This window comes from Bombina bombina, chromosome 7 (assembly GCF_027579735.1).
Source record: "Bombina bombina isolate aBomBom1 chromosome 7, aBomBom1.pri, whole genome shotgun sequence".
Classification (NCBI taxonomy): Eukaryota; Metazoa; Chordata; class Amphibia; order Anura; family Bombinatoridae; genus Bombina; species Bombina bombina.
The window spans coordinates 157841943-157869442 of record NC_069505.1 but is presented as its reverse complement, the minus strand read 5'-3'; the positions used below and the strand labels follow the sequence as shown (position 1 = coordinate 157869442).

General features: G+C 37.5%; 1 protein-coding gene across 1 annotated transcript in view; it reads left to right on the top strand.

Moving 5' to 3' along the window:
• Window positions 1-27500, top strand: part of LGR4 (leucine rich repeat containing G protein-coupled receptor 4) — a 222783-nt gene that overhangs the window by 183429 nt on the left and 11854 nt on the right. The window contains exons 7-13 of the mRNA XM_053720390.1: window positions 8482-8550; window positions 10504-10575; window positions 11507-11578; window positions 15746-15814; window positions 20853-20924; window positions 21841-21906; window positions 25110-25181. Of these exons, the coding sequence (XP_053576365.1) occupies window positions 8482-8550; window positions 10504-10575; window positions 11507-11578; window positions 15746-15814; window positions 20853-20924; window positions 21841-21906; window positions 25110-25181 (492 nt within the window). The remainder of the gene's footprint in view (window positions 1-8481; window positions 8551-10503; window positions 10576-11506; window positions 11579-15745; window positions 15815-20852; window positions 20925-21840; window positions 21907-25109; window positions 25182-27500) is intronic.

The following is a 27500-nucleotide window of genomic DNA, read 5'->3' as shown; positions in this document are numbered from 1 at the left end:
TTTTCAAACTATTATTGTTATGATCAAAGTGGCACTAGCTGAAATGATAGAAAAGGATAAGTATACTATATATATATATATATATATATATATATATATATATATATATATATATATATATATATATATATATATATATATATATATAAAATGTGTGTGTAACTAAGCTCCCTTTTGCTTACATGCAACAAATTAAAAGCTGAGTTGAATGTACTTTTAAATCTGGTGTTAAAAACTGACCAGCTGCTGGGGTGACGTGCAAATCTCTAAAATGTTTTGCATTTGTTTTCTTGGCGTGTTCCTGTTTTCCCAAAGGACGGAGTTACTGCTGCCGAGGGAAACAGTCAATTTATGAAGGACGTTGAAATAAAAAGTGGGTGTAGAGCAAGGAATGTGCTTTTAAAATAAACATTATGCTTCCAGAGCTGGAAGGAAATAACACATTGTGCTAAAGACACTGTCATCACCTAAATAGCTCAAGCATATTAAAGTTAAACTGCTGTTTGGGTGAAGTTGGGTTACTTAAATAAAAGGTTCAAAAAGTATGTGCTTTTTTTTTTAACTAAAAAATAAAAATAAAATAAATCCTTATTATGTTACTTATTAATTACTACGAAAACATTAATTGAATAGTCAGACTCTTAAAGAGGCATTCCAGACTAATAATAATAAAAATATTCTAGTCTGTGAATCATTTAAAGGGACACCAAACGCTAAATATATTTAATGGGTGCTGCCGTTTTGGAACCTAAGTTACACGGCAGATATCTGAAGGAGAGTGCAAACATGTCGGCACTGGAATGTAGTGAAAAATACATTTCATTTAAGACACGATGAGTCCATGGATCATCTTAATTACTAACGGGATATTCACCTCCTGGTCAGCAGGAGGAGGCAAAGAGCACCACAGCAGAGCTGTTAAATAGCTCCTCCCTTCCCCCCCACTCCAGTCATTCTCTTTGCCTACATTAGTGATAGGAAGTGACAAAGTGAGATGTTAGATTAGATTCTTCAATCAAGAGTTTATTATTTTTAAAGTAGTGCCAGAGAGTGCTACTTTGTCCTAGGGTGTAGTCGTAGTCCATATCAGTCTCTACAGTAGAGCTTTTGGTGGCTTTAGAGCAATGGGAACTTGTGGGACATAATTCTCACTGCGCCTCCCATATTTATGCTGCCTTGTTTGCAAGAGTCTGAGAGAGGAATAATCGGATTATTTGTGTTCCACAGGCCAATGTGAGGAAGAGGACCTTGCAAGCCAGGTGAGCTGCTTTACTGCCGGGCAGAGTACTCAGATAAGTGCTACATTTTATTTTCTGGGGAAAAATTACACAGAAAGATTTGGCACTTACTCATTGACACTAGATAACTTTATCCCTAGGAGTGAGGATAAATTATTGGGCAGTTTCTGCAGAGAAGAGTGTTATACATGATAGTACGTGTCCCTACTCCCAATGGCCTATATTAAGAATAGCAGCCGACAGGGAGGTTTACCCTACTTCCTCAGCATGAGGGTGTTATACATGATGGTACATGTCCTTGCTCCCAAGGTTTACATTATTAAGAATAGCAGCCGACAGGGAGGTTTACCCTACTTCAGTATGTAAGGGTTATGCATGGTGGTACAGGTCTCAGCTCCCACCGGCTTATATTACTAGGATTAGCAGCCGATTGGGAGGTTTATCCTACTTCAGCGTTTCGGTGTATAGACATGATTGGTGCATGTTCTCGCTCCCTACGACTTATAATATTGACATTAGCAGCAACAGGGAGATTTACCCTACTTCTGACTGAAAGTGGTATTCAACTTTTAACCGCTCCCAACGGCTTATATTACTTTACGAGCCGACTGGGAGGTTTGTTTTTCTTTAATGTCCATGGTGGGTGTTGGTTCTCCCGGCGGCTCTTTTTTTTTTAATAAATTTAGCTGCCTGGTAGGTTTAACTTGATACGCCCACGATGGGTGGAGCTACAATACGCCCCATTGTTTGCGTGCCTTTTGAACTAAGTGCAGTTTAATCAGAACACCAGATGTCTTCGCTGCTGTGTTATGGCATTCAGCAGAGAGGCTTTTCACGCTGTATGAAAGTATGTTTCTAGTGATTAGGATGCCTTCTCTGTTGCGCTATGTCATTCAACAGAGCGGCTTCGGCAGCACTATAAAGTATCGTTAGTGGTCAGGGTGCCTTCTCTGCTGCGTTATGGTCATACAGCAGAGAGGTTTTACAAGTACGCAGTACTTAAGAGTGTTTATATTACTCTGGATGCCTACTAATTGTTAGTGTCCCATCCAATGGCAGACAGACTCCTCTCGGATTAGCTGAAGTCTAGGGATATCTGTATTATATGTTTAATAAAGCAGTGCATTTATCATTTAAAGGCATAGTACCATACATTTTTGATATTCAAATGGTGATGCCAGATGTTTCAAGAGGCCCTTTACCATATTATTTAATATATCATTTAAAGTCACAGTAATTATTGTTATGGTATTCAATTTTATTTGATAAAAGCGAATACGGATGTTATTTACACGTTGTGTCTTTATACTAAGGTGGAACGTTCAAGGATTTTTCTGTTCTCCATGTATTAAGAGAAATCCTTTTTCAGAGTCAATATTGCCTCAGAGACTGCAAGAAGCATTCTGATGATGTTCTATATTTTCTCCTCAAGTGTCCTACAGACTTAGCATCCATTCAACCAGTGCCTTTCTCTTCCTCCACGACTCCTCTTGGAGTTTTTTTTCAAGACATCGCTTCCCTCTTGTGCTTTTCGGGAGCGTTATCAGTTTTTCCCAGGCTGCAGGGAGAATGCAAGGGGAAAACTAAACATTCTGTGAGCGAGTTTTCTGTCGCAGTAGTTGCTATTTCAGAGGTCCCCTTTCAGATACCTGAGGAAGGGGATAATTCGGTAGATTCTGAGGGAAAAAATTCAGGTTCTGGCGGTGTGATTCCACCCTCTGATACTGAAGTAGTATCTTCAGGTTTAAGCTAGTTCACTTCCGGTTATTTCTTGAGGAGGTTTTAGCCTTTGGAATGCCATCTTGGTCATTGTTAATTTCATGTGGTACTCAGATTGAGCTTTTAAGAGCATTACTAAGAAATGAGAGAGAAGGGATATACCCTTTTATCTACATTTCCTATATAGACAGAGAAGTTCCCTTAGCGGACCTCTCAAGGAGTCTTGGCATCACAAGGTGAAAGGGATAGTCTCCATGCTAGCCAGGAGTATTCTATACCTATAGAGGATAGTTGTTCCTTTTCAGGATTTTATGGATTATTGGATAGTGGGTTTGCTCAAGAGGGCATCCCAGGTTGGTATTGCTACCTTTGGGGGAGCATATTAGTTCTTTGTTGTCTGGTTCTATTTGGACAGACTTTTCCCTCAAAGAAATCCAGAATATCTTGAGCCAGATATAGTAAAGAGGAGACCTCCCATGCCTGGGAGTGATTCTCCTGTTCTAAACTTGGAATAAGTCTCAGACTCTGTTCCTGAATCTGATTTCAAGAGTCGAATCAGTACCGTCCTTCAAAATAGAAGCTATTCGCTCCATTTTCCTTTGATCCAAGAGGGTCAACTTATGACAAGGCCTAAAGGACGTGTATTTGCATGTTCCCATTGCTGGGATCATCACAGGTCCTTAAAGGGACACTGAACCCAAAAATGTTCTTTCATGATTCAGATAGAGCATGCAATTTTAAGCAACTTTCTAATTTACTCCTATTATCAAATTTTCTTCATTCTCTTGGTATGTTTATTTGAAAAGCAAGAATTTAAGTTTAGATGCCAGCCCATTTTTGGTGAACAACCTGGGTTGTCCTTGCTGATTGGACAGCACCAATTAACAAATGCTGTCCATGGTCTGAACCAAAAATTTGCTGGCTCCTTAGCTTAGATGCCTTTTTCAAATAAAGATATAAAGAGAATGAAGAAAAATTGATAATAGAAGTAAATTTGAAAGTTGCTTAAAATTGCATGTTATATCTGAATCATGAAAGAAAACATTTGGGTTCAATATCCCTTTAAAGGGACAGTCAAGTATAAATTAAACTTTCATTATTCAGATAGGACTTTTAATTTTAATTGACTTTCCAATTTACTTTTATCATCAAATTTGCTTTTTTCTCTTGGTATTCTTAGTTTAAACTAAACATAGGTAGGCTCATATGCTAATTTCTAAGCCTTTGAGGGCTGCCTCTTATCACATGCTTTTTAAATCTCTTTTCAACACAAAGAGACAAAGTACACGTGGGCTATATAGATAACACTGTGTTCAGGCACAGAAAGTTATTTAAGATCTAGCACAATACAATGTAAATTTAAGACAATAGATAATAAACAGTCACAGTCATGTGATCAGGGGGCTGGAAGAAGGTTCCTAGATACAAGGTAATCACAAAGGTAAAAAGTACATTAATATAACTGTGTTGGTTGTGCAAAACTAGGGAATGAGTAATAAAGGGATTATCTATCTTTTAAAACAATAATAATTATATGGTTGACTGTCCCTTTAAGGTTTGTTTCCTAGGCAGACATTTTCAGTTTGGTCCTTCCACAGCTCCCAGAATTTTTTCAGAGTTTCTGGGTTCGCTGTTGGTGGTGCTTCAGTTATGGGGCATTACATTGGCACCCTTTTTTGGACGTCATCCTGGTCCAGGCGTCATCCTTTCAATCGCAAGGAAAGCGTTTCTTGGTCCCTAATTCAAGGGTATTCTTCTGGGGAACCATAATAAATTCTATATCTATGTAGTTTTTTCTGTCAGGAGTCAGAAAATCTAGATTTTCGATAATTGTCTAGTCCTTCAGTCCGCTTCTCGGCCTTCAGTTGTTCAGTACATGGAGGTTCCCGGACTGATGGTAACTGCATTGGAAATCATTCCATTTACTCAGTTCCTTTTCAATCCTCTGCATTTTCTCATACTTAGATAAGGAACGGAGGTTAGGCCGATTTTGTCTCCTAGAATATTTACTGGAGCAGGAGTCAAGGGATCCTCTTGAATGATGATTGTTCAGTGTCTGCTCTTCCTATAGACATTTTGGAACTGAGAGCGATCTTCAATGCTCTTCTGGCCTGGCTCCAGTTGGCCTCGGTCCAGTTTCTCTGATTCCAATCGGAACATGTCTCAGTGGTTTACCTTGGCCATCAAGAGGGAACGAGGAGTTCCTTAGCGCTATCAGAGGTATCCAAGATTGTCCAGTGGGCGGAAGTCTACTCCGGCTGTCTGTCGATGTTCCTTCTCCCAGGGGTGGACTGGGAGACAGACTTCCTGAGCAGGCAGTCTTCTCGTCTGGGAGAATGGACACTCCATCTGGAAGGTTTTCCTAGTCTGATTTTAAGATGGGGTCAGCCGGAATGGTTTTCATGGTATCTCGTCAGAATGTCAGGTTTAAGAGGTGTGCTTTGCGGTCAGGGGATCCTCAGCCTGTAATGATAATCGCCCTGACGCGGTACCTTAGTCCTTCAGTTTTGCATACATATTTCCTCCGTTTTTTCTTCTTCCTTGGGTTATTGTTCAAGTCAATCAGGACAGGATCTTGGTGATCTTCATTGCACCGGGTGGACGTCGCAGGATTTGGTATGCAGATCTGGTGGACATGTTATCCTTTCCACCTAGGAGTCTTCAGTTGAGGAAGGACCTTTTAATTCAAGGGCTAAGTTTCACCTCTTGGAGATTGAACGCTTAATCGTGTTCAACTAGGGTTTTTCAGAATTGGTCATAGAGACCATGATCCAGACTCTTTATCTTGTAACTAGAAATTTTTTTTTTATCAGTTTGAATCCAAGGGCTACTCTTGGAGTAGATTTCGGATTCCTGGAATTTTGTCCTTTCTCCAAGAAGGTTTGGAGAAAGGTTTTGTTGGCGAGTTCATAGATGAAGGCTTGAGCCGAAACGCATCTGACCATTCTTTTCTACATGTAGTTTGTTTTATATTTCATTTTTTTTATACCTTTCCATGTTTTGACCGCAATAAAGGTGCCATTTTGTATCTTCCGCCTGAGACCCGTTTTTCTGTATATACCGCTTTGTTGGCGAGTTCCCTAAGGTAATCTCGGCTTTTTAATATTCAAACGTCTGGCAGATGTTCCAGATGTGCAGTTCTTTTGTCAGGCCTTAGTCAGGATCAGGCCTGTGTTCGAAACAGTTTCTCTTCCATGGAGTCTTAATTCAGTTCTTAAGGTTCTTCAGGGGGCTCCGTTTGAGCCTATGCATTCCTTAGATATTAAGTAATTATCTTGGAAAGTTTTATTTCTTGTTGCTATTTCTTTTGCTGGGAGAGTGTCAGAGCTCTCGACATTACATTTGGAGTCTCCTTATTTTATTTGCATTCAGATAAGGTAGTTTTTACGTACTAAATTGGGATTTCTTCCTAAGGTTGTTCTGATCGGAATATTAATCAGGAGATTCTTGTTCCTTCCTTGTGTCCTAATCCTTCTTTTCAAAAGGAAAGACTTTTGTACAATTTTTACGTGGTCTGTGCTTTAGTTTTACCTGCAGACGACTAAGAACTGTTGTCAGTCTTCTTCTTTGTGGTTTTCTCAGGAAAACGCAAGGGTCAGAAAGCTATGGCTATTTTTCTTTCTTTTTGACTGGTGAGTATCATACGTTTTGCATATGAGACTGTTGGACAGCAGCCTCCAGAGAGGGTTACGGCTCATTCCACGAGGGCTGTTGCTTCCTTATGGGCATTCAAAAAATTAAGCTTCCGTGGAACAGGTGTGCAAGGCTGCAACTTGGTCCTCTCTTCACACTTTTTTAAAGTTCTACAAATTTGGTATTTTTGCCTCGGCTGAGGCAGCTTTTGGGAGAAAAGTTCTTCAAGCAGTGGTGCCTTCTGTTTAGATTCCCTCCCGTATCATCTGTGTACTCTAGCTTGGGTATTGAATCAAATTAGTAATTAAGATGATCCGTAGACTCATCATGTCTTAAAAAGAAAAGAAAATGTATGCTTACCTGATAAATGTATTTCTTTTTGGACACAATGAGTCCACGGCCCGCCCTGTGTTTTTAGACAGGTTGTGGGTTATTGTAATCTTCAGACACCTCTGCACTTTGGCTTTTCCTTTCTCTTCCTAACTTCTGTCGAATGACTGGAGTGGGAGGGAAGGGAGGAGCTATTTAAAAGCTCTGCTGTGGTGCTCTTTGCCGCCTCCTGCTGACCAGGAGGTGAATATCCCATTAGTAATTAAGATGATCCCTGGACTCATTGTGTCAAAAAAGAAATACATTTATCAGGTAAGCATACATTTTCTTTTCAATGTGGCGGCACCCATGACTTCAGGAAGGTGAGAAATAACCTTAAATATTATGCCTAAATTCTATGGTACTGGCATCTAGATAAAAGCCTTATAATAAAAACACAACACTTTTAACTACCTAATAATTTTCGAGTGAGGTGAAACTTAACCCTTTCAGGACGATAAGTGTTTAAGATCAGAACAAAGTCCCGATGTAAACATTTGCTGGAAAATGGAAATCATGTGATCATCATTACTACCACATGACTTCTACACTGGGATTGGATAATGTGGATTGGATAAATTCCATTAATTAAAGGGATAGTAAACCCAAATATTTTTTTTCATGATTCAGATAGAGCATGCAATTTTAAGCAACTTTCTACTTTTACTCCTATTGTCAATTTTTCTTTGTTCTCCTGGTATCTTTATTTAAAAAAGCAGGAATGAAAGCTTTGGAGCCGGCCTATATTTGGTTCAGTACCCTGGATAGGGCTTGCTGATTGGTGGCTACATTTATCCATCCAATCACCAAGTGCAACCCAGGTTTTGAACCTAAAATGGGCCAGCTCCAATCCTTTTATTCCTGTTTTTTTAAATAAAGATACCAAGAGAAAAAAGAAAAATTGATAATATGAGTAAATTAGAAAGTTGCTTAAAATTGCATGCTCTATCTGAATCATTAAAGAAAAAATTTGGGTTAAGTATCCCTTTAAGGAGGGGGGAGTAGGACACCAAAAAAGTTAGGATGTCCTAAAGGCATTATAAGATTTCCAACTAGAAGAAAACTTTCCTATATGCAAATTTAAAGCAAAGTTTGCTTCAGCCAAATAATAGCCACATTAAATTATATATCCACCAAGAGAAAGAGGACAGGCATGCTCCAATATTAGGAAACAAGATCACTCAGTATATCTCAAATTGAAACATGGAAAGGAGTAGATAAGGATGGGAGATCTCTGATGCTAAGTTGAGATTTGTTTTAATAGAAATCTAACCCCATCTTTAGTGAGTAAAGTTTCTCACAAATTGGGATATTCTGTAACTCGGTAGTAACTAACACATTTGTTGTACTTGCATGCACACAGTAAACGCTCTCACTGTAAACTAGTAAATCATTTTATTAGAAGAATTTTTGTGAATACAAATATATTGCAAATGTGCTTCTATTTAAAATTGAAATGCACTGATGGAAAAGTCAAGATCACAGGGGGCTTTGCATGATTTACAATTTATTTATTTTTCAGGGATCTTAATTATAACAATCTTGTGGACTTTCCTGAAGCCATCAAATCCCTGCACAATTTAAAGGAACTGTAAGTATTTATGTAGTTGTCTATTTTTTGCTATATTCTCTTTACATTGAATTTGACAATATAACTATTAAAAGGATACTGAACCCAATTTTTTTTTCTTTCGTGATTCAGATAAGAGCATGCAATTTTAAGCAACTTTCTAATTTACTCCTGTGGTGGATACCCCGACTGGGTAGCTCCGGCAAACGGGTCCTGCTTCCTCCCTGCCAACTGCAGCTATGTAGCTGGCAAGTGACCACAGCCTGTAGCCACCCTTGATGCCCGACAAAACCAGTACTCGGGGTCCCACCCTGTGGCAGACTCCGGCTACCCAGACTAGGTAGCTCTGCCAGAGGGTCCTTCCTCTGCCTGGAACAGGCTGCTATGTAGCCCAGGAAAGTGATTTTAGCAGGAGCCCACCCAAATAACTAGACATACTAGCATTCAGGTGAAACAGAAACTGATTTTTATTGTAAAACATACACTCCTTTTATACACAGCTCATCTTGATAAGACCCTGGACAATCCCACAATTTTCCCGCCATTCCCTCCCCTCCAGACCGACCGGCACCTTCATAGAAGCCAAAGTCCCACAGAATCCCAGTACCTAGGGGTGGCAGTTTCAGGGTGATCCCGGTGGAGTGGGATCACCAGGGTGTCTTGGTCCCCAGATGCCACAGTCCGAAAATCAGCGGGATTCGTTACTGGGGACTGGAGTTAGTCTGTTGAAGTTATGGGGTTAGGGGTGTCTGAAACCCCCGGTTCCCAAAGGAGCTCCCCTCCGATAATTCCCCCAGCTCTTGTCCTCCCTAGGGGCTACCAATCCCCAAAAGAGCGGAGCTCTGGGGCAAAGGGCTGCTGGAGCGACCAGGGGTAAAGTTAGCGGTTGTCCTGTGGCCGACCGAGAGTTCCAGGAGCCCGGCCAGCCTGAGAGGTGTAAGGCGGGTGTCCGTTGTGAGGTGGCCAACCGAGAGTTCCAGGAGCCCGGCCAGCTTAGGAGGGTTTTCCCGGTCATAGACCAGCTCTTCTCTTAACACGTTTAGAACAAAAAAACAAGCAAACAAAAAGCTTCCAGAGATTGTGGTTGCTCTGAGGAGCCCAAAACCACTGAGAAACAACAGGGGTGAGGCTGTAGGGGGGTAGGGATTTTACCTTTGCAGCCCGGTATCAACTATGATCAATTTTTCTTTGTTCTCTTGCTATCTTTATTTGAAAAATAAGGAATCTAAGCTATGGAGCCAGGCAATTTTTGGTTCAGAACGCTGGACAGCACTTGTTTATTGGTGGGTGAATTTATCCACCAATCAGCATGAACAACCCATGTTGTTCACCAAAAATGGGCCGGCATCTAAACTTGCATTTTTGATTTTCAAATAAAGATAGCAAGATAATAAAGAAAATTTGATAATAGGAGTAAATTAGAAAGTTGCTTCAAATTGCATGCTCTATCTGAATCACGAAAGACAAAATTTGGGTTCAGTGTCCCTTTAAAATATAATGGGAGAGGTTTGAATTTTCATATGGTAATTACTCTAGGGCTTAACAGTTCTCAATGAGCTTGTAAAATTTGATACCTTGCTCTAATTAAATTAATAATAAAATTATTTTATTTTTATTTTTTTATCATATTGTATTTGATCTTATATTAGTTCATTTGAATTTAACATTTCTTTTTATCTTATTATATTTTATTATTTGTATACAAATACCCTTTTTGTTCTTTCATTTTCTTTTTTTTTTCCTTTTTTTTTTTTTTCCTTTTTTTTTCTTTCCTTTTTTTTCTCCTTTTTTCTTTTTTTCTTTTTTTTTTCTTTTTTCTTTGAGACAGAAAATGTGTCTGGCTCCTCCTCTTTTTGTTGGCTCATAAATTTGAAAATAATTTATGAACCTCATGTTTAAACTATAAACTTTATTTCCTTTGATTTATTAGACATTCTTAAAGAAAAAAAAATTCTCGTGTTTTTTTTTTTTTAGGGGTTTCCATAGCAATTCGATTTCTGTAATACCCGATGGAGCATTTGTGAAAAATCCACTTTTAAGAACCATGTAAGTAACATTGTACTGAAACAAACACATTTTATAAACCTTTAATATATAAACTAGGCAAACATAATCTGGGACAAAAAGTCTCAAGTGAATATGGGAAAATAATGTTGATGGCAAATTATTTTTCATTAATCTTAAAGGGACAGTAATATCAAAATGAAACTTTCATGATTCGGAGAGAGCAAGCAATTGTAAACAACTTTCCAATTTATATCTGTTATCGAATTTGACTTGTTCTTTGGTATCTTTTATTGAAGAGTAAAACTAGGTAGACTTTAGTAGTCTATGGCAGCAGTGTTTTGCAACATTATTTGTAGATTTGATATACAATGTTGCAAAACACTGCTGCCATTGAGTACTAAAGACACTTGCACACTCCTGAGCTCTTATCAGCCTACTTAGCCGATCCATTTATACAGCCCGTTCAGGTTTTTTTTTTTTTTTTTTTTAAATGTATAGTTTTGTTATTTTTAAATAACATTGCTCTGATTTTCAGACTCCTAACCAAGCCCCAAAGTTTTAGGAGAATACTGATGTATACCTACTCCAGCTTGCTCCTGTTTGTGTAAAGGGTCTTTTCATATACAGGGGAGGGGGGGGGAGTGTCTGTTTTTCCCACTTGCAGTGGGTGTTCCAGTTACCTTTTTAACAGAGCTAAATTGGGAGCTTCTAAGTAAGTTTTTAAAAGGTTTTATACTGGATTTTTATATCAGTATCTGTGCATATTATTCTTTATATTAGTGTCTATTACATGCAGTTATATGAAAATTGGTGTATACTCTCCCTTTAAATAAAAAGGTACCACAAGAACAAGTCAAATTCAATAACGGAAATAAATTGGAATGTTTTAAATTGCATTCTCTATCCAATTCGTTAGTTTCATTTTTACTTGCTTTTGATTATCAAGTCTTCCCTTTTTCTTTTATTCCAGACACTTGTACGATAATCCCTTGTCGTTTGTTGGGAATTCGGCATTTCAGAATTTATCAGACCTGCACTTCTTGTAAGTACTTGCCGAGCCTTTGCTAGAATGTGTGAAGTGAGCTACTTGACACACAAAGGGTCTCTGCAAACTCTCTTATGCTGCATTATGTCAGTGTGACCTGCTTGCATTCAGCATGGGGACAGGAGATTGTAAAATAAATGAAAGCAATCCATTGTCTTCAAAATCTGATTATACTGCTGACATTTTCTGTTATGAATTGTTAAAGGGACGGTGTACTATAGCATTTTCTCCCTTTCATGTCTTACCAATTATCTATTTTATCTGCTGGAGCACATTAAATTATTTACGGATTGCTCCTTTACATTTATTTTGGCATTTGAAAAAGCTGATGTCGACTGTATCCCCACCTTTTACTAAAAATGTCAATACTCAAATATTAGCTATAGAGAAGCCATGTAAACAATTTCAACTGAAGAAATGACACTCCCAGTGTGTATGTGTGTGGTGGTGGGGGGGGGGGGGGTTGGGGAGATAAGTAATGAAATACTAACTGTTCTATGTATTGGGCTTTGGTATACAGGCAGAGATATGATAAGGAAGCATTTGTGTGTATAGAAAGTAATAAGATAAGGAGAGCATGCTTCCCCTGCAAGCTCAGCCCTTTTTAATTGGTTGTGGTATTAAAGGGACAGTCTAGTCACAATTAAAGTTTCATTATTCAGATACGACATGTAATTTTAATCAACTTTTCAATTTACTTTTATAAATTTGCTTTTTTCTCTTGGTATTTTTAGTTGAAACTAAACCTAGGTAGGCTCATATGCTAATTTCTAAGCCCTTGAGAACTGCCTCTTATTACATGCTTTTTAAATTGCTTTTCACAACAAGAGACTTGATTGGGTTCATGTGGGCCATATAGATAACACTGTGTTCAGGCACAGAAAGTTATTTAAGATTTAGCACAACACAGTGCCAACTGCAAGTCAATAGATAATAGTCACAGTCGTGATCAGGGGGCTGTCAGAATGTTCTTAGATACAAGGTAATCACAAAGGTAAAAAGTATATAAATATAATGTTTATGCAAAACTGGGGAATGGGTAATAAAAGGTATTATGGAGAACAAGATAGGCCTAAAGAACCCTATAGAGGTGCGCACATAAGCCAGAGGGAACAGCCAAAACAGGAAATGGAGGACTGTGTATAGCAACCGCTCTCCCGAAGTTAGTGATCAGATGAAAGTCTTGTGAAGACAGAAAAGGAGGCGCCACATCGGACAATATCGTCTTAACTGGATAACACATTTCACAAAAACAGATGGCTACTCACATAGAGAATGGCACGGACAGTGCCATCAACAGCAGGCCGGGACCTCTTAGTCGCCAGACAGACTCACTAGCGATCTCCGGAACCCGGTCACGTTGGGAGCGTCTCGCCAACCCGGGAGCTTCAGGCAACCAACGCCTTCATCCGTCTGAACCAATCGGCAGGATCAGGATAGCTGGTGTGTAGGATGGCGGAGGGCGCTCCTCTCGTATTTGCAGTGCAACAAAAACGGGCCCCACAGCAGCCAAAAAGAAATATCGCACAGAGCAAAGGTGAACAAGGTAAAACAAGTTTATTAAAACCAGTTAAAACACAGCAACATGTTTCTCGGCCAACAGTGCTGTTTCATCAGGCTGTAAATAACATTAACACCCCTTTGCTCTATATATACCACCCCCCAGACAATCAACGGCTAGTATCAACACTCACCCAGAGCAGATGTCATGCCTAAGACAATATAATAACAGTAATAGCCTAACATATGCATATAGCTAAAAAGAAAAGTGGTACTAAAATATATGAAAAATTAAACACTTGAATAAACCGCATAAATTGAGCAATATATATTCACTCTTTTATATACCACAATATAGCGATATTACACAAACCTTATACTATAGTTGTTGCGCCTCCTCTTCTGTTTTCACAGGACTTTCAATAAAGGGATTATGTATCTTTTAAAACAATAAAAATTATATTGTAGACTGTCCCATCAAAGAACAAAACAAGCACTTTCATATTCAAAATAAACATAAATGGAAGTTTTTCTATACGTTTTATGCTCTGCTTCTGGTAAAACGAGCCAATGGAAACATCTGAAGGTGAACCCGATTTATTTTACAGTGCACTGTCGCTTTTAATTGAGCATTTTATTTACCACAAATCATTCTTTTTTTATATAAAATGTTTAGGTTTAGAAGACTTGATTTAGTGTGTAGCTCATGTTTCGTTTTATAAAATAATTTCAGTATGAGCAAGAGATCAAGTGGGGCAGCTTAACTGTACACTGTGCCATACTCTCAGCATCGAGAAACTTCCCAGTAGCACTGGATTTTGTGGGACTGTGCTGATTTTGACTTCTCCTAGCTAGATAATGGCAGCGGTCCTGTAATGGTCACTGTGCAGTAATGACACCTGCCTACCCCTACCCCAGCAACCTAAAAGGAGGTGGGAAAATACTGCAGTTTGCAAGAATTACTGTGAGCTTGCGCAAGTTGTGCACCTGTGACTGCAGCAGACTGTGCCAAAGTGATTGTCACCGCTGTGCATGACCTGCCTCAATTGGTCCATTTTGAAATTAAAAGGACATTAAATAGTCATAAAACCAAAAAAATGTTCCTTTCAAGATTCAGGTAGAACAGGTGATTTTAAACAACTTTTCAATTTACTTTTATTTTTTAATTTTGTTTTGCTCTCTTGATATCCTTTGTTGAAAAGGATCAGAGCTGCTGATTGGTATCTGCAAATATATGCATCATGTTACTGGCTCACCCAAAGTTCAGCTAGCTCCCAGTAGTGCATTGCTGCTTCTTCAGCAAAGGATACCAAGAGAATAAAGCAGATTAGAAAACAGAAGTAAATTGGAAAGTGGTTACAGATTTATTTTTATTTTTTGTGTCTCTTGGACTTGTGTAAAAAATGTTCTTTGTCCCACAGTCCCTAGTGGTGCTTATTGTCCCTTTTAAGCCTTATCCCTTTAAAGGGACAGTATACACTCATTTTCATATAACTGCATGTAATAGACACTACTATAAAGGATAAGATGCACAGATACTGATATAAAAATCCAGTATAAAACTGTTTAAAAACTTACTTAGGGCTCGATTTATCAAAGCCCCTACGGCTGCAAGTTCTCACAAGGACCTGCTCACCGTATTTAACAAGCAGTAGTCATTAGACTGCAGCTTTCCTAACCTCTTCGCCACCTCTAAAGTGGTGAAAATCAATCTCTGCGGTCTAGTCCGACCGAGGAGATTGACAGCTCCTGCCCGCGCGTGATTGGCTGCGGGCAGGGGGCGGGATTGCACGCAAGCGCAAAATAGCGCTTGTGTGCAATGGTAATTTCCTCCAGGGAAATTCACCCTACCAGAGGCGAGCTGAGGCGAACAGGGGCGCGTATATGCCTCCCTGTCCGCCTCAGCTTCGATAAATCGAGCCCTTAGAAGCTCTGTTTAGCTCTGTTGAAAAGGTAGCTGGAAAGCCCACTGCAAGTGGGAAATAAGACACTTCCCCCTCCCCCTTATTTTGCATATGAAAAGACCCTTTACACAAACATAAGGTATCTGACGGTATTCTCCTAAAACTTTAGGGCTTGGTTAGGAGTCTGAAAATCAGAGCAATGTTATTTAAAAATAAGCAAAACTATACATTTAAAAAAAAACAAAAAACTATGGGCTATATAAATAGATCTACAAAACATTTATGCAAAGAAAAAAATGAGTATATAATGTCCCTTTTAATGGCAGGTCTAGGATTACAATTTAAAAGGAGCAGTGGTGGGGGTGTGTGTGTGTGTTGGGGGGGGCAGTATAGAAATAAAAAAGTATAAAGCCATGTCTGCTAAAAAAGCAGCACATTCTATATTTTAATGTAAATGTAAATATTTTGAGATTATTGTTTAGATGCTGCAGCAGACGGCTTCATCCAGAGTGAGAGAGCACCACAGTGTAATTGTGCTGGAGGAGTTTTGCAAACAACTTTGTTGTGTATTTAAAAAAAAAAAAAAAAAAATTGTTTCTGAGAGGGGCTATTAAGTGGGAACTGTGTCAGTTTTAAAAGGTGCACATACTGTATATCATGTCAACATAATGTTTACGTTCAGAATAGCTACTTATAAAAATGTTTGTTTATAAAGTGACTTGATTTCAAATAATAAAAAACCCTTTTTTTTTGCCATTAGAGTGATCCGAGGAGCAAGTAATGTTGAAACATTTCCAAATCTGACCGGTACCATTAACTTAGAGAGCTTGTAAGTGTGACTTTTATTTTGTTTTAGATTGTTAGATTGTAGTATTTATAGACCGCATGTATTAGCCGGTTATAATCTGGGTATCTTGTTTTCTTTCCTTGTTAAAATGTATTCCGTTAAATTGTGTGCCTCTCCCAACAAATATGTATATTTTCAAGAAGGCTTTAAAGCATACAGTTATTTTTGTCAGAAAAAAAATATGGATATTATTTGATCTTTATGCAAATAATTACATAAATAAATTTTAGTTCGCAAACCACTATATTTTGAAAATATTTTTGTAAAATTAAAATGTCCCTAGCAACCTAACGGCAAGATTACGAGTTTTGCGTTATGTGCAGCTCGGTGATAACTTGCAAGTTAATTCCACCTCTCACCTTTAATAGCGCTGCTATTACAGGTTTTACAAAAACTTGCGTTAGCGGGCAATATGGTTGCGTTGAGCTCCATACCGCACACAAATACCAGCGCTGCTTTGAGCTTGTTTTACGTGCTCGTGCACGATTTCCCCATAGACATCAATGGGGAGAGCCGGCTAAAAAAAAGCCTAACACCTGCAATAAAGGAGCGTAAAGCTCCGTAACGCAGCCCCATTGATTCCTATGGGGAAAGAAAATCTATGTTTACACCTAACACCCTAACATAAACCCTGAGTCTAAACACCCCTAATCTGCCGCCCCCGACATCGCCGACACCTACATTACACTTATTAACCCCTAATCTGCCACCCCCAACATCGATGCCACCTACCTACACTTATTAACCCCTAATCTTCCGCCCCTACATTAGTTATTAACCCCTAATCTGCCGCCCCCGACATCGCTGCTACCTACATTACACATTAGTAATTTACGGCTAGATTACGAGTTTTGCGTTATAGCTCATAACGCTGCTTTTTCACTACCGCTGCTATTAAGAGTCTTGTAGGTATAGCTGTACCGCACACTTTTTTGGCCCTAATGCAACGTAACTACAGCACCTTTTAAAAAGTCATTTTTCAATGGGACTTCCATAGCGCTGGTATTACGAGTTTTGCCTGGGAGGCCAAAAAGTGAGCAGTACAGCCCATACCGCCAAGATTCATACCGCCATCTAAAGTCAGTACTTATGGGTTTCTCGCTACAAAGCTGTAGCATAAAACTTATAACTAAAGTGTTACTAAGTACACTAACACCCATAAACTACCTATTAACCCCTAAACCGAGGCCCTCCCACATCACAAACACTATAATAAAATGATTAACCCCTAATCTGCCGCTCTGAACATCGCCGCCACTATAATAAACATATTAAACCGCCGCACTCCCGCATCACAAACACTAGTTAAATATTAACCCCTAATCTGCCACCCCCAACGTCTCCGCCGCCACTACACTAAAGTTATTAACCCCTAAACCTAACCCTAAGTCTAACCCTAACACCCCTAACTTTAATATAATTAAAATAAATCTAAATAAAACTTACTATCATTACCTAACTAATTCCTATTTAAAACTAAATACTTATCTGTAAAATAAACCCTAAGCTAGCTACAATATAACTAATAGTTACATTGTAGCTATCTTAGGTTTTATTTTTATTTCACAGCTAAGTTTGTATTTATTTTAACTAGGTAGACTCGTTAGTAAATAGTTAATATCTAGTTAAAATAAATATAAATTTACCTGTAAAATAAAACCTAACCTGAATTACACTAACACCTAAATAAATTACATTAATTAAATACAATTAACTAAATTACAAAAAAACACCACTAAATTACACAAAACAAAAAAGTAATTATCAAATATTTAAACTAATTACACCTAATCTAATAGCTCTATCAAAATAAAAAAGCCCCCCAATATAAAAAAAAAACCTAGCCTAAACTAAACTGCCAATAGCCCCATAGAAATCAGCTCTTTTACCTGTAAAAAAAAATACAAACACCCCCAACAGAAAAACCCACCACCCACACAACCAAACCCCCCAAATAAAATCCTATCTAAAAAACCTAAGCTCCCCATTGCCCTGAAAAGGGCATTTGGATGGGCATTGCCCTTAAAAGGGCATTTAGTTATTTTTCGTTGCCCAAACCCCTATGCTAAAAATAAAACCCAGCCAATAAACCCTTAATAAAACCTAACACTAACCCCCGAAGATCCACTTGCAGTTTTTGAAGACTGGACATCCAAGCGGGCAGAAGTCCTCAACGAAGCTGGGATAAGTCTTCATCCAAGCGGCAAGAAGTCGTCCTCCAGGCGGGCAGAAGTCTTCATCCAGACGGCATCTTCTATCTTCATCCTTCCGTCGCGGAGCAGGTCCATCTTCAAGATATCTGGCGCGGAGCATCCTCTTCATACAGTCCCAGCCGTACACCGAAGGTTCCTTTAAATGACATCATCCAAGATGGCGTCCCTTGAATTCCGATTGGCTGATAGAATTCTATCAGCCAATCGGAATTTAAGGGTAAAAAATCCTATTGGCTGATGCAATCACCCAATTGGATTGAGCTCTCATTCTATTGGCTGTTCCAATCAGCCAATAGATTGCGAGCTCAATCCTATTGGCTGATTGGATCAGCCAATAGGATTAAAGCTCAATCCTATTGGGTGATTGCATTCGTTGAGGGCTTCTGTCTGCTTGGATGAAGACTTCTCCCGGCTTAATGAGGATGGATGTCCGGTCTTCAAAAACTGTAAGTGGATCTTCGGGGGTTAGTGTTGGTTTTTTTTTTAAAGTGTTTATTGGGTGGGTTTTATTTTTAGATTAGGGGTTTGGGCAACGAAAAAGAGTTAAATGGACCTTTTCAGGGCAATGGGGAGCTTAGGTTTTTTAGATAGGATTTTATTTGGGGAGCTTTGGTTGTGTGGGTGGTGGGTTTTACTGTTGGAAGTGTTTTTTTTATTTTTTTTTTACAGGTAAAAGAGCTGATTTCTTTGGGGCAATGCCCCGCAAAAGGCCCTTTTAAAGGGCTATTGGCAGTTTAGTTTAGGCTAGGGTTTCTTTTATTTTGGGGGGGGGGGGGGTTTATAGGGCTATTAGATTAGGTGTAATTAGTTTCAATATTTGATAATTTTCTTTTTTATTTTGTGTAATTTAGTGGGGGTGTTTTTTGTTTGTAATTTAGTTAATTGTATTTAATTAATGTAATTTAATTTTAGTGTAATGTTAGGTGTTAGTGTAACTCAGGTTAGGTGTTATTTTACAGGTAAATTTGTATTTATTTTAAATAGTTAGTAACTAGTTAATAACTATTTACTAACTAGTCTACCTAGTTAAAATAAATACAAACTTAGCTGTGAAATAAAAATAAAACCTAAGATAGCTACAATGTAACTATTAGTTATATTGTAGCTAGCTTAGGATTTATTTTACAGGCAAGTATTTAATTTTTAATAGGAATTAGTTAGGTAATGATAGTAAGTTTTATTTAGATTTATATTAATTATATTAAAGTTAGGGGTGTTAGGGTTAGACTTAGGGTTAGGTTTAGGGGTTAATAACTTTAGTGTAGTGGCGGCGGAGACGTTGGGGGGGGCAGATTAGGGGTTAATATTTAGTGTTTGTGATGCGGGAGTGCGGCGGTTTAGGGGGTTGATATGTTTATTATAGTGGCGGCGATGTTCAGAGCGGCAGATTAGGGGTTAATATTTTTATTATAGTGTCTGCGATGCGGGAGGGCCTCGGTTTAGGGGTTAATAGGTAGTTTATGGGTGTTAGTGTATTTAGTAACACTTTAGTTATAAGTTTTATGCTACAGCTTTGTAGCGAGAAACCTATAAGTACTGACTTTAGATGGCGGTATGAATCTTGTCGGTATGGGCTGTACTGCTCACTTTTTGGCCTCCCAGGCAAAACTCGTAATACCGGCGCTATGGAAGTCCCATTGAAAAATGACTTTTTAAAAGGTGCTGTAGTTACGTTGCATTAGGGCCAAAAAAGTATGCGGTACAGCTATACCTACAAGACTCGTAATAGCAGCGGTAGTGAAAAAGCAGCGTTATGAGCTATAACGCAAAACTCGTAATCTAGCCGTAAGTTACTAGAGGGTATACAATGCCAGAGTCCTGCACTAAATTAAGACAGAACTCACCAAAGACCTGATGATAATAGATTCTAATGTTTGGAGAGAAATAGTAGTACATACTTTACAGGGTCTGAACTCACTGAATGCTAAAAAAAAGTAGGTGGAACCCCCCCTCCCCTGCACTAAGACATTTCTCAAAAGATTCTAGTTTTGGTAGAAATTCACAATACACTTATTTAACTAACAGAAAAGTCATAAATACTAAACTATAGACAAAAGCACGTTAAATTGTAGTGAAAACATTTAAGTTTGTATTTGCTGCAAACTTAGCCTTTATATTAGCCCCAGATGTTCTCCAGTTAACTTATCTCTCCCTGTGAAGTTATGTAACCCAGAGAGCCTCATTAATTTCTATGGAAGGCATCTCTCGTCTCTCTGGGACTTCCAGATTCCGCCCTTTTCCTTATATAATTCAGTGAGTTTAGCTCCTTTGAAGTCTGCACTATAATTTCTCTCCAAACTAGAGAATCTTTGCTTATCGGCCCATAGAAATTAATGAAGGTTTCTGGGAAACTGAAGCTGTACGTTTTTTAGTTTTATTTTAAATAGAAGAAATATGAAGTGCAATGTAACTTTGTAAAAGATAAATATAAATATATTAGTATTCGCCTAATTTCATAAAGTTACACAGAAACTGTGAAGGCATAATCAGAATTTGTAAAACCACAATCCTAAATACACTGCTGTATACAAAGTAAAATACATAATAGGGGCTTAGAAACAAGCAAACATAGAGGTTATAAAGTATGTTAATATAATAATGTTGGTTATGCAAAGCTGGGGAATTGGTAGTAAAGGCGTTATCTATCTTTTTTAACCTATACAAAAAAATCAATTAGACTGTTCCTTTAAGTCTAACTGTAGTTTTATATTTCTATAGCTAGCCAATATCTTCAAATGTTTCTGCTCCTGTTTTATCTTAACATCTGTAATCCCTTTGTAAATATACTTGTCTGATGTGTTTTACAGGACCTTGACAGGTACGAAGATAAGAAATATTCCACTGAAGTTTTGCCAGGAACAGAAGATGCTTCGAACCTTGTAAGTTGACATTTCTATTCTCCATTCTACCACTTGTGTTCAAAGGGGCATTAAAGTATTTTTTATGTAACCAGTATCAGCAATTAGGCACTGCTTTGTAAAATATCTACAAACACAAAGTAAATATATTTAAAACTGCCATTTTGTTTGCAAAATGTGTAGTTTTTTTTTTGCTAATTTATAGAGGACCTGGGATACACCCCTTGAAAAGCCTCCTTATCTTATATCCTTTGCTTTGCCTATTTAGATGCCAAATATAAATTAACTGTTTACTAATCCAAATAGTCATGTTGTAGCAAGTTGCAGGGTCTTGCAAACAGCAAGATAGCTTGGTATAAGTACTTCAGTCTCTTTAGAGGAGTAGAGCAATGTGTAGATGTAGATGTGTGTGTGTGTGTGTGTATATATGTGTATATATACATATATATGTACAGTGAGTGCAAGTTTTTCTTATATATAAATGAAGCTAACTTGGCATGAGAGTTAACCAGCATTTCCCCCTCCAATAGCCTATCTGTCAAAATTCATCCTGAGTTAATTCAGTCCCTTCTATTGGCTGAGGGCTGTCCCAGGATATAGTGAGCAATAAAATGGAAGTAACTAAAATTTGTCTTTAAAAAAAAAAAAGGGATCTACTACTAGTTATTTGCATTTCAGTGTTATTGCATTGTCTTTTTATTATGCATTTGTTAACTATGCAATTCTACTGTATTTAATGATCTTTTTTTTAATAATGTTTAGTTACCCTAATGATCTGGTATGTTAACTGATAGACATGTTGTTTGTATCTGTCTACCGTATATCAGCTATGTAGTAGAATAAATCCTGTATCTTACAGAACCGGTTTGCCCAGGTAATAACTCGTGTATGAGAATGGTATTATAAAACTGAGAAAATATGTTCTCTTTTTTTTTAGGGATCTATCCTACAATGAAATCTCTGAATTACAAGGTTTCCAGGGCTGTGGTGCTTTGGAAGAAATGTAAGTTATCTTTTTTTTTTAAGAATTACATGTGAGTTTTTTATCTATTGCATTCATTCATTGCAATATGTAGGGGTACATTTATGAAGCTTTTTAGACTATACAGAGCAGGCCCTAGAAACTGCTTTTTTTTTTTTTTTTTTTTTTCTCTTCTCTGCAACCTTAGAGCTGGCGAGATCAGTCACCACGACACTCACTTGTTCTGGGTGATTGACATGCCCTGCTCTAGCACAGTTGGTTGCCCAGCTGCAGGGAGAGACATTGTGCTGGAAAGTTATTGTGCAATGTAAATTAATTAACCATTTTTTTCTTAAAGGGACAGTACACTGTAAAATTGTTTTTCCATTAATGTATTTTAAATGACTTGTTATACCAACTGCAATAAAATATTTGAGAAATTCCATTTTCATGCTTATTTGTGTATATGAAGTAGCTGATTTTGTGCTTTGAAACCACAGCCTATTACAATGGGTTGAACTTAAAGGTGATATCAGATCTCATTATGTTCTAAGTTTGTGTAAACAGACTTGCTTCCTTATCTTTTATTTGGCTGGAATACCAAAGCTCAATACATAGAGAGAACAATGGAAAATGATCATTGTATTACTTAAAGGGACAGTATACACTCATTTTCATATAACTGCATGTAATAGACACTACTATTAAGGATAAGATGCGCAGATACTGGTATAAAAATCCAGTATAAAACTGTTTAAAAACTTACTTAGAAGCTTTCAGTTTAGCTCTGTCGAAAAGGTAGCTGGAAAGCCCACTGCAAGTGGGAAATAAGACCCTCCCCCCCCTCCCCCTTATTTTGCATATGAAAATAAAATACCCTTTACACAAACAGGAGCAAGCCGACGGTATTCTCATAAAACTTTGGGGCTTGGTTAGGAGTCTGAAAATCAGAGCAATGTTATATAAAAATAAGCAAAACTATACATTTAAAAAAAACAAAAAACTTTATGGGCTATATAAATAAATCATCTACAAAACATTTATGCAAAGAAAAAATGAGTGTATAATGTCCCTTTAACTATCCTGCATCCCACTGAGATTGTAATCTCTTCTGCTGGCTGTGTATACTTAGGCTATTCAATAGCCTATATTCCAGTATTAATTTGTTCAGTGTAGGTGGCGATACCACAGACTAAATCAGCTATTTCAAATGCTGAAATAGGAGTAAAGGAGCTACTTGTAACCAATGTAATACACTCTAGCAGGTTAAAAGGATCATTGGGAATAATTTAAAGGGGAGTGAACTGTCCCTTTTAACTAATTTTAAGTTATATGTTCTTGTCTCTGTATAAAACGTTCTCTAAGTTTATTATTTTGCCTAAAACAAATCTCTACTTGATTTATTTATTTATTTTAAGCATAGTTAAAGCCTTTACAACCCAACCCATTCCCCAGCTTTGCACAATGAACATTGTTATTTTAAAGGGACATTAAACACTAAATACATGCTAGATAGAATGATGCATTCAAAGAAAAGATTAGTCCATGAGTAACATGTAGATGTATTTTTTAAAGTTTCATTAGTTGTTTAAAAAGTGACAAAATAAGTGTAAAGTTTTAGTGTCTATCAAACACTGGGAGCTGCCATGTTGTAACTTGTTACCTTCTCTGCTGTGGCCAATTAGAGACAGTTATAAATAGGTCACTAGAGTGTGCAGCCAATGGTTGTGCTGGATTTAACAGTGTTCTGCACTTCCATTTCTAACAGGAACTGAAAAGCTCACAATTTCAGAATGAAATTACAGGCAAAGAGGACAAAATAAATAATGAAAGCATATTGCAGAGTTGTTTTATTATATACAATTTATCATTTTATATTACCATCTCAAAGTGTTTAATGTCCCTTTAATGTACTTTATAACCTCTAAATATCTGCCTGTTTCTAAGCCTCTGTAGGGTGCCTCTTATTTTATTTTTTATTAGCTTTTCACTGCCAAACAGTTCTAGTTCATGTGTTTTATATAGATAACATTGTGCTCACTCCTGTATAATCATGCTTGAATCAGCACTGATTGGCTAAAATGCAAGTCTGTCTAAAGAACTGAAATAAGGGGGCAGAACAGCAGAGGCTTAGATACAAGTTAATCACATTGCTAAAAAGTTTATTAATATAACTGTGTTGGTTGTGCAAAACTGGTGAACGGGTAATAAAGGGATTATCTATCTTTTTAAATCGTAAACATTTTCAAGTAGATTGTCCCTTTAAAGCAGGCACAGTTTTGTCACCTCCTGCATTAAAGGGTCATGAAAGTCGATAGTGGTGCATAAAAAAATACATGTACACTACTGATCTTTTGATGCCCTTTAAAGAGACACGAAAGTGAAACTAAACTTTCAGGATTCAGATAGAGCATGCATATTTTGTTAGTTTTTCATCTTATTTCTGTTATCAGATTTACATAGTTCACTTGACATCCTTTGTTTAAGTTATAGTCAGGATTGTGTGGCAGCAGTTTTTGCAATAATAATTTGTAACCCGTTTTCAGACACTGCTGCTATATAGTTTTCTATTCACGTGCATGCTCCTCAGCTTACTTAGGTATGCTCTTAAACAAAGGATACAAAGAGAATGAAGTCATCTTGATAATAGTACATTTTAACATTTAACTTTTTTTTTTTTTCTTTAGACTGCATGCTTTATCGGAATCAAGTTTATTTTTTCCTTTTTCATCCCTTTTTAATTAGAAGGGAATCTCAAACTGACTGTAGTGCCAGATATACATGCTGAGACAAGAAAAATGGAGTGCATAGTGTATACGACATAAGCTGCAATATGTGTTGAGTAGAGTGTGTGTGTGTGTATGTATATGTGTGTGTGTGTATGTGTGTGTGTGTATGTATATGTGTGTGTGTGTATGTATGCGTGTATGTATGTGTGTGTATATGTATGTATATGTGTGTGTGTGTATATATATATATATATATATATATATATATATATATATATATATATATGTGTATATGTATGTATATGTGTGTGTGTGTGTATATATATATATATATATATATATATATATATATATATGTGTATATATATATGTATATGTGTATATGTGTGTGTGTATATATATATATATATATATATATCTATCTTGATGGTGTTGTAGCTTACATTTGTTAACCTTGGGGGGGTCATGCAGAAGTTATTTTGTAATTTGAAAAAAAATTGTTTTCTTCCATTTTAGTTACCTTCAGCACAATCAGATTCAGGAAATCTATAATAGGTCGTTGTTTGGTCTTACGTCCCTGCGAGTGCTGTAAGTACAAATCCTTTTGTAAATATTTTGTGATTAGATACTAGAAAGAGGTTGCAAGAGAACTATGAGAGATTCTTTTTTTTTTTTTTTACTAAGATTTAACCCCTTTGGCTACCCGACAGTCGAAACAGATTTAGTAAGGAGTTATGCTTGTTTTTTTGCTGTTGTTAGATGTTTATATGCAGTTATTGTGTAGTCAATAAGTCATTCCTTAGATGCTGTTTTAAACTTTGAAACATTTCTGTCCTTTTTTTTTTAATGCAGCGTTTTTGTTATCTTCAGTAGTGTTGAGAGAAAAAGTCTTGCACTGTGTAGTGCATGGCTGCCTATATAATTAATGGCAGCAATTCATTTTTTTTTCTGCACAAACCCTATGTTGTTGTTTTTACATTTTAATGGTTAGTTTGTTCAACCTTCTCAAGGAAGCCAACATTGGCCTAAGCAATGGGCTAATCATACTGTTACAATTAAAGATCACTATCAATTGTGTTTGTCTTTTTAAATGTTATGTGTAACGTTCGCTACTCGGTCACTCCATGAGAAATTTGCTGTGTTTTGAAGGTGTATGTGAGAGCAGGTACAATGTGTTTGATTAAATTAATAGTTTTTTATTTTGTGGTCCTGTTTCTAACCAGCCCAGGGTGGCATCCAAAAGATTCACTGCAGTCCCTAACTCTGACCATAACCCTATCCAACTGGCCACATTCTGTAAATCTAACCTTATCACATTGCCTATGATTTCTTGCACTAGGATAGGTGGTGAGGTTTTGGCATACACAAAATCAATGCCTAACACATCACAGACATGAGATTGTGCTTGGTTGTCTTGTTGCTGACATCAACCCAACAACATTTTTCAACAAAAACGTAACCTTTTAAAGCCGTTATGCCGTTCTATTCCGTCATAATTAGACTGGGCTTTAAAGCCGTTATACCGTTCTATTCCGTCATAATTAGACCGGGCTTTAAAGCCGTTATGCTGTTCTATTCCGCCATAATTAGACTGGGCTTTAAAGCCGTTATACCGTTCTATTCCGTCATAATTAGACTGGGCTTTAAAGCCGTTATGCTGTTCTATTCCGCCATAATTAGACTGGGCTTTAAAGCCGTTATACCGTTCTATTCCGTCATAATTAGACTGGGCTTTAAAGCCGTTATGCCGTTCTATTCCGTCATAATTAGACTGGGCTTTAAAGCCGCTATGCCGTTCTATTCCGTCATAATTAGACTGGGCTTTAAAGCCGTTATACCGTTCTATTCCGTCATAATTAGACTGGGCTTTAAAGCCGCTATGCCGTTCTATTCCGTCATAATTAGACTGGGCTTTAAAGCCGTTATGCCGTTCTATTCCGTCATAATACGACTGGGCTTTAAAGCCGTTATGCCGTTCTATTCCGTCATAATACGACTGGGCTTTAAAGCCGTTATACCATTCTATTCCGTCATAATTAGACTGGGCTTTAAAGCCGTTATTCCGTTCTATTCCGTCATAATTAGACTGGGCTTTAAAGCCGTTATGCCGGCTGTCTTGAAGCCTTCTGTGCTTTCAGGATTTGATCGCGGTCTGGAGAGCGTTCCTAGGGTTGTAGGGACGTCCCCAGACGCGATCCAACAATTGAAATCTCGCGATCGTATGCACGATCGCGTGGTTTCAATTTGTCTACATCGGAACAGTTGTTCCGATGTAGGCACTTTAGCCCTGACACGAAAGGGTTAAACACGTTGAAATGTTTATTTCTACAATGAAAGTATAAAATAATAATCTTTATAACAACAAAAAGAGAGTGAGGACGAGTCATGATAAACTCATCCTATAAAAGTAAGGGAATTCAGCACTCTTCTTATAAATCACAAAAGTACATCTTTATTGATTCAGACAGAGCATACCAATATACTTCAATTATTAAATGTGCTTCATTCCCATAATAGTCTGTGTTGAAGAGATACCTAGGTAGGCATCTGGAGCACTACATGGCATGAAATAGTGCTGCCATATTGTGCTCTTACATATGGATAACATTGCTTGGTGCCATATAGTACTCCAAAAATGGTCTTGCTCCTAAGAATATGTTTCTGCTTTTCAACAAAAGATATCAAGAGAACAAAGACATTAGTAATAGAAGTAAATTAGATAGTTGTTTAAAGTCAAATGCTCTATCTCAATCATGAGGTTTTTTTTGGGGGGGGGGGGGTTCATATCCCTTTAACAAATTTTTTTCCCCCCATTTATCACAGCATAGACACACATGAAAAAATGCACACAAGCAGGACATCGTACCTGTTTTAAAAAAACATCTAATATTAGAAATGGATGTGTAG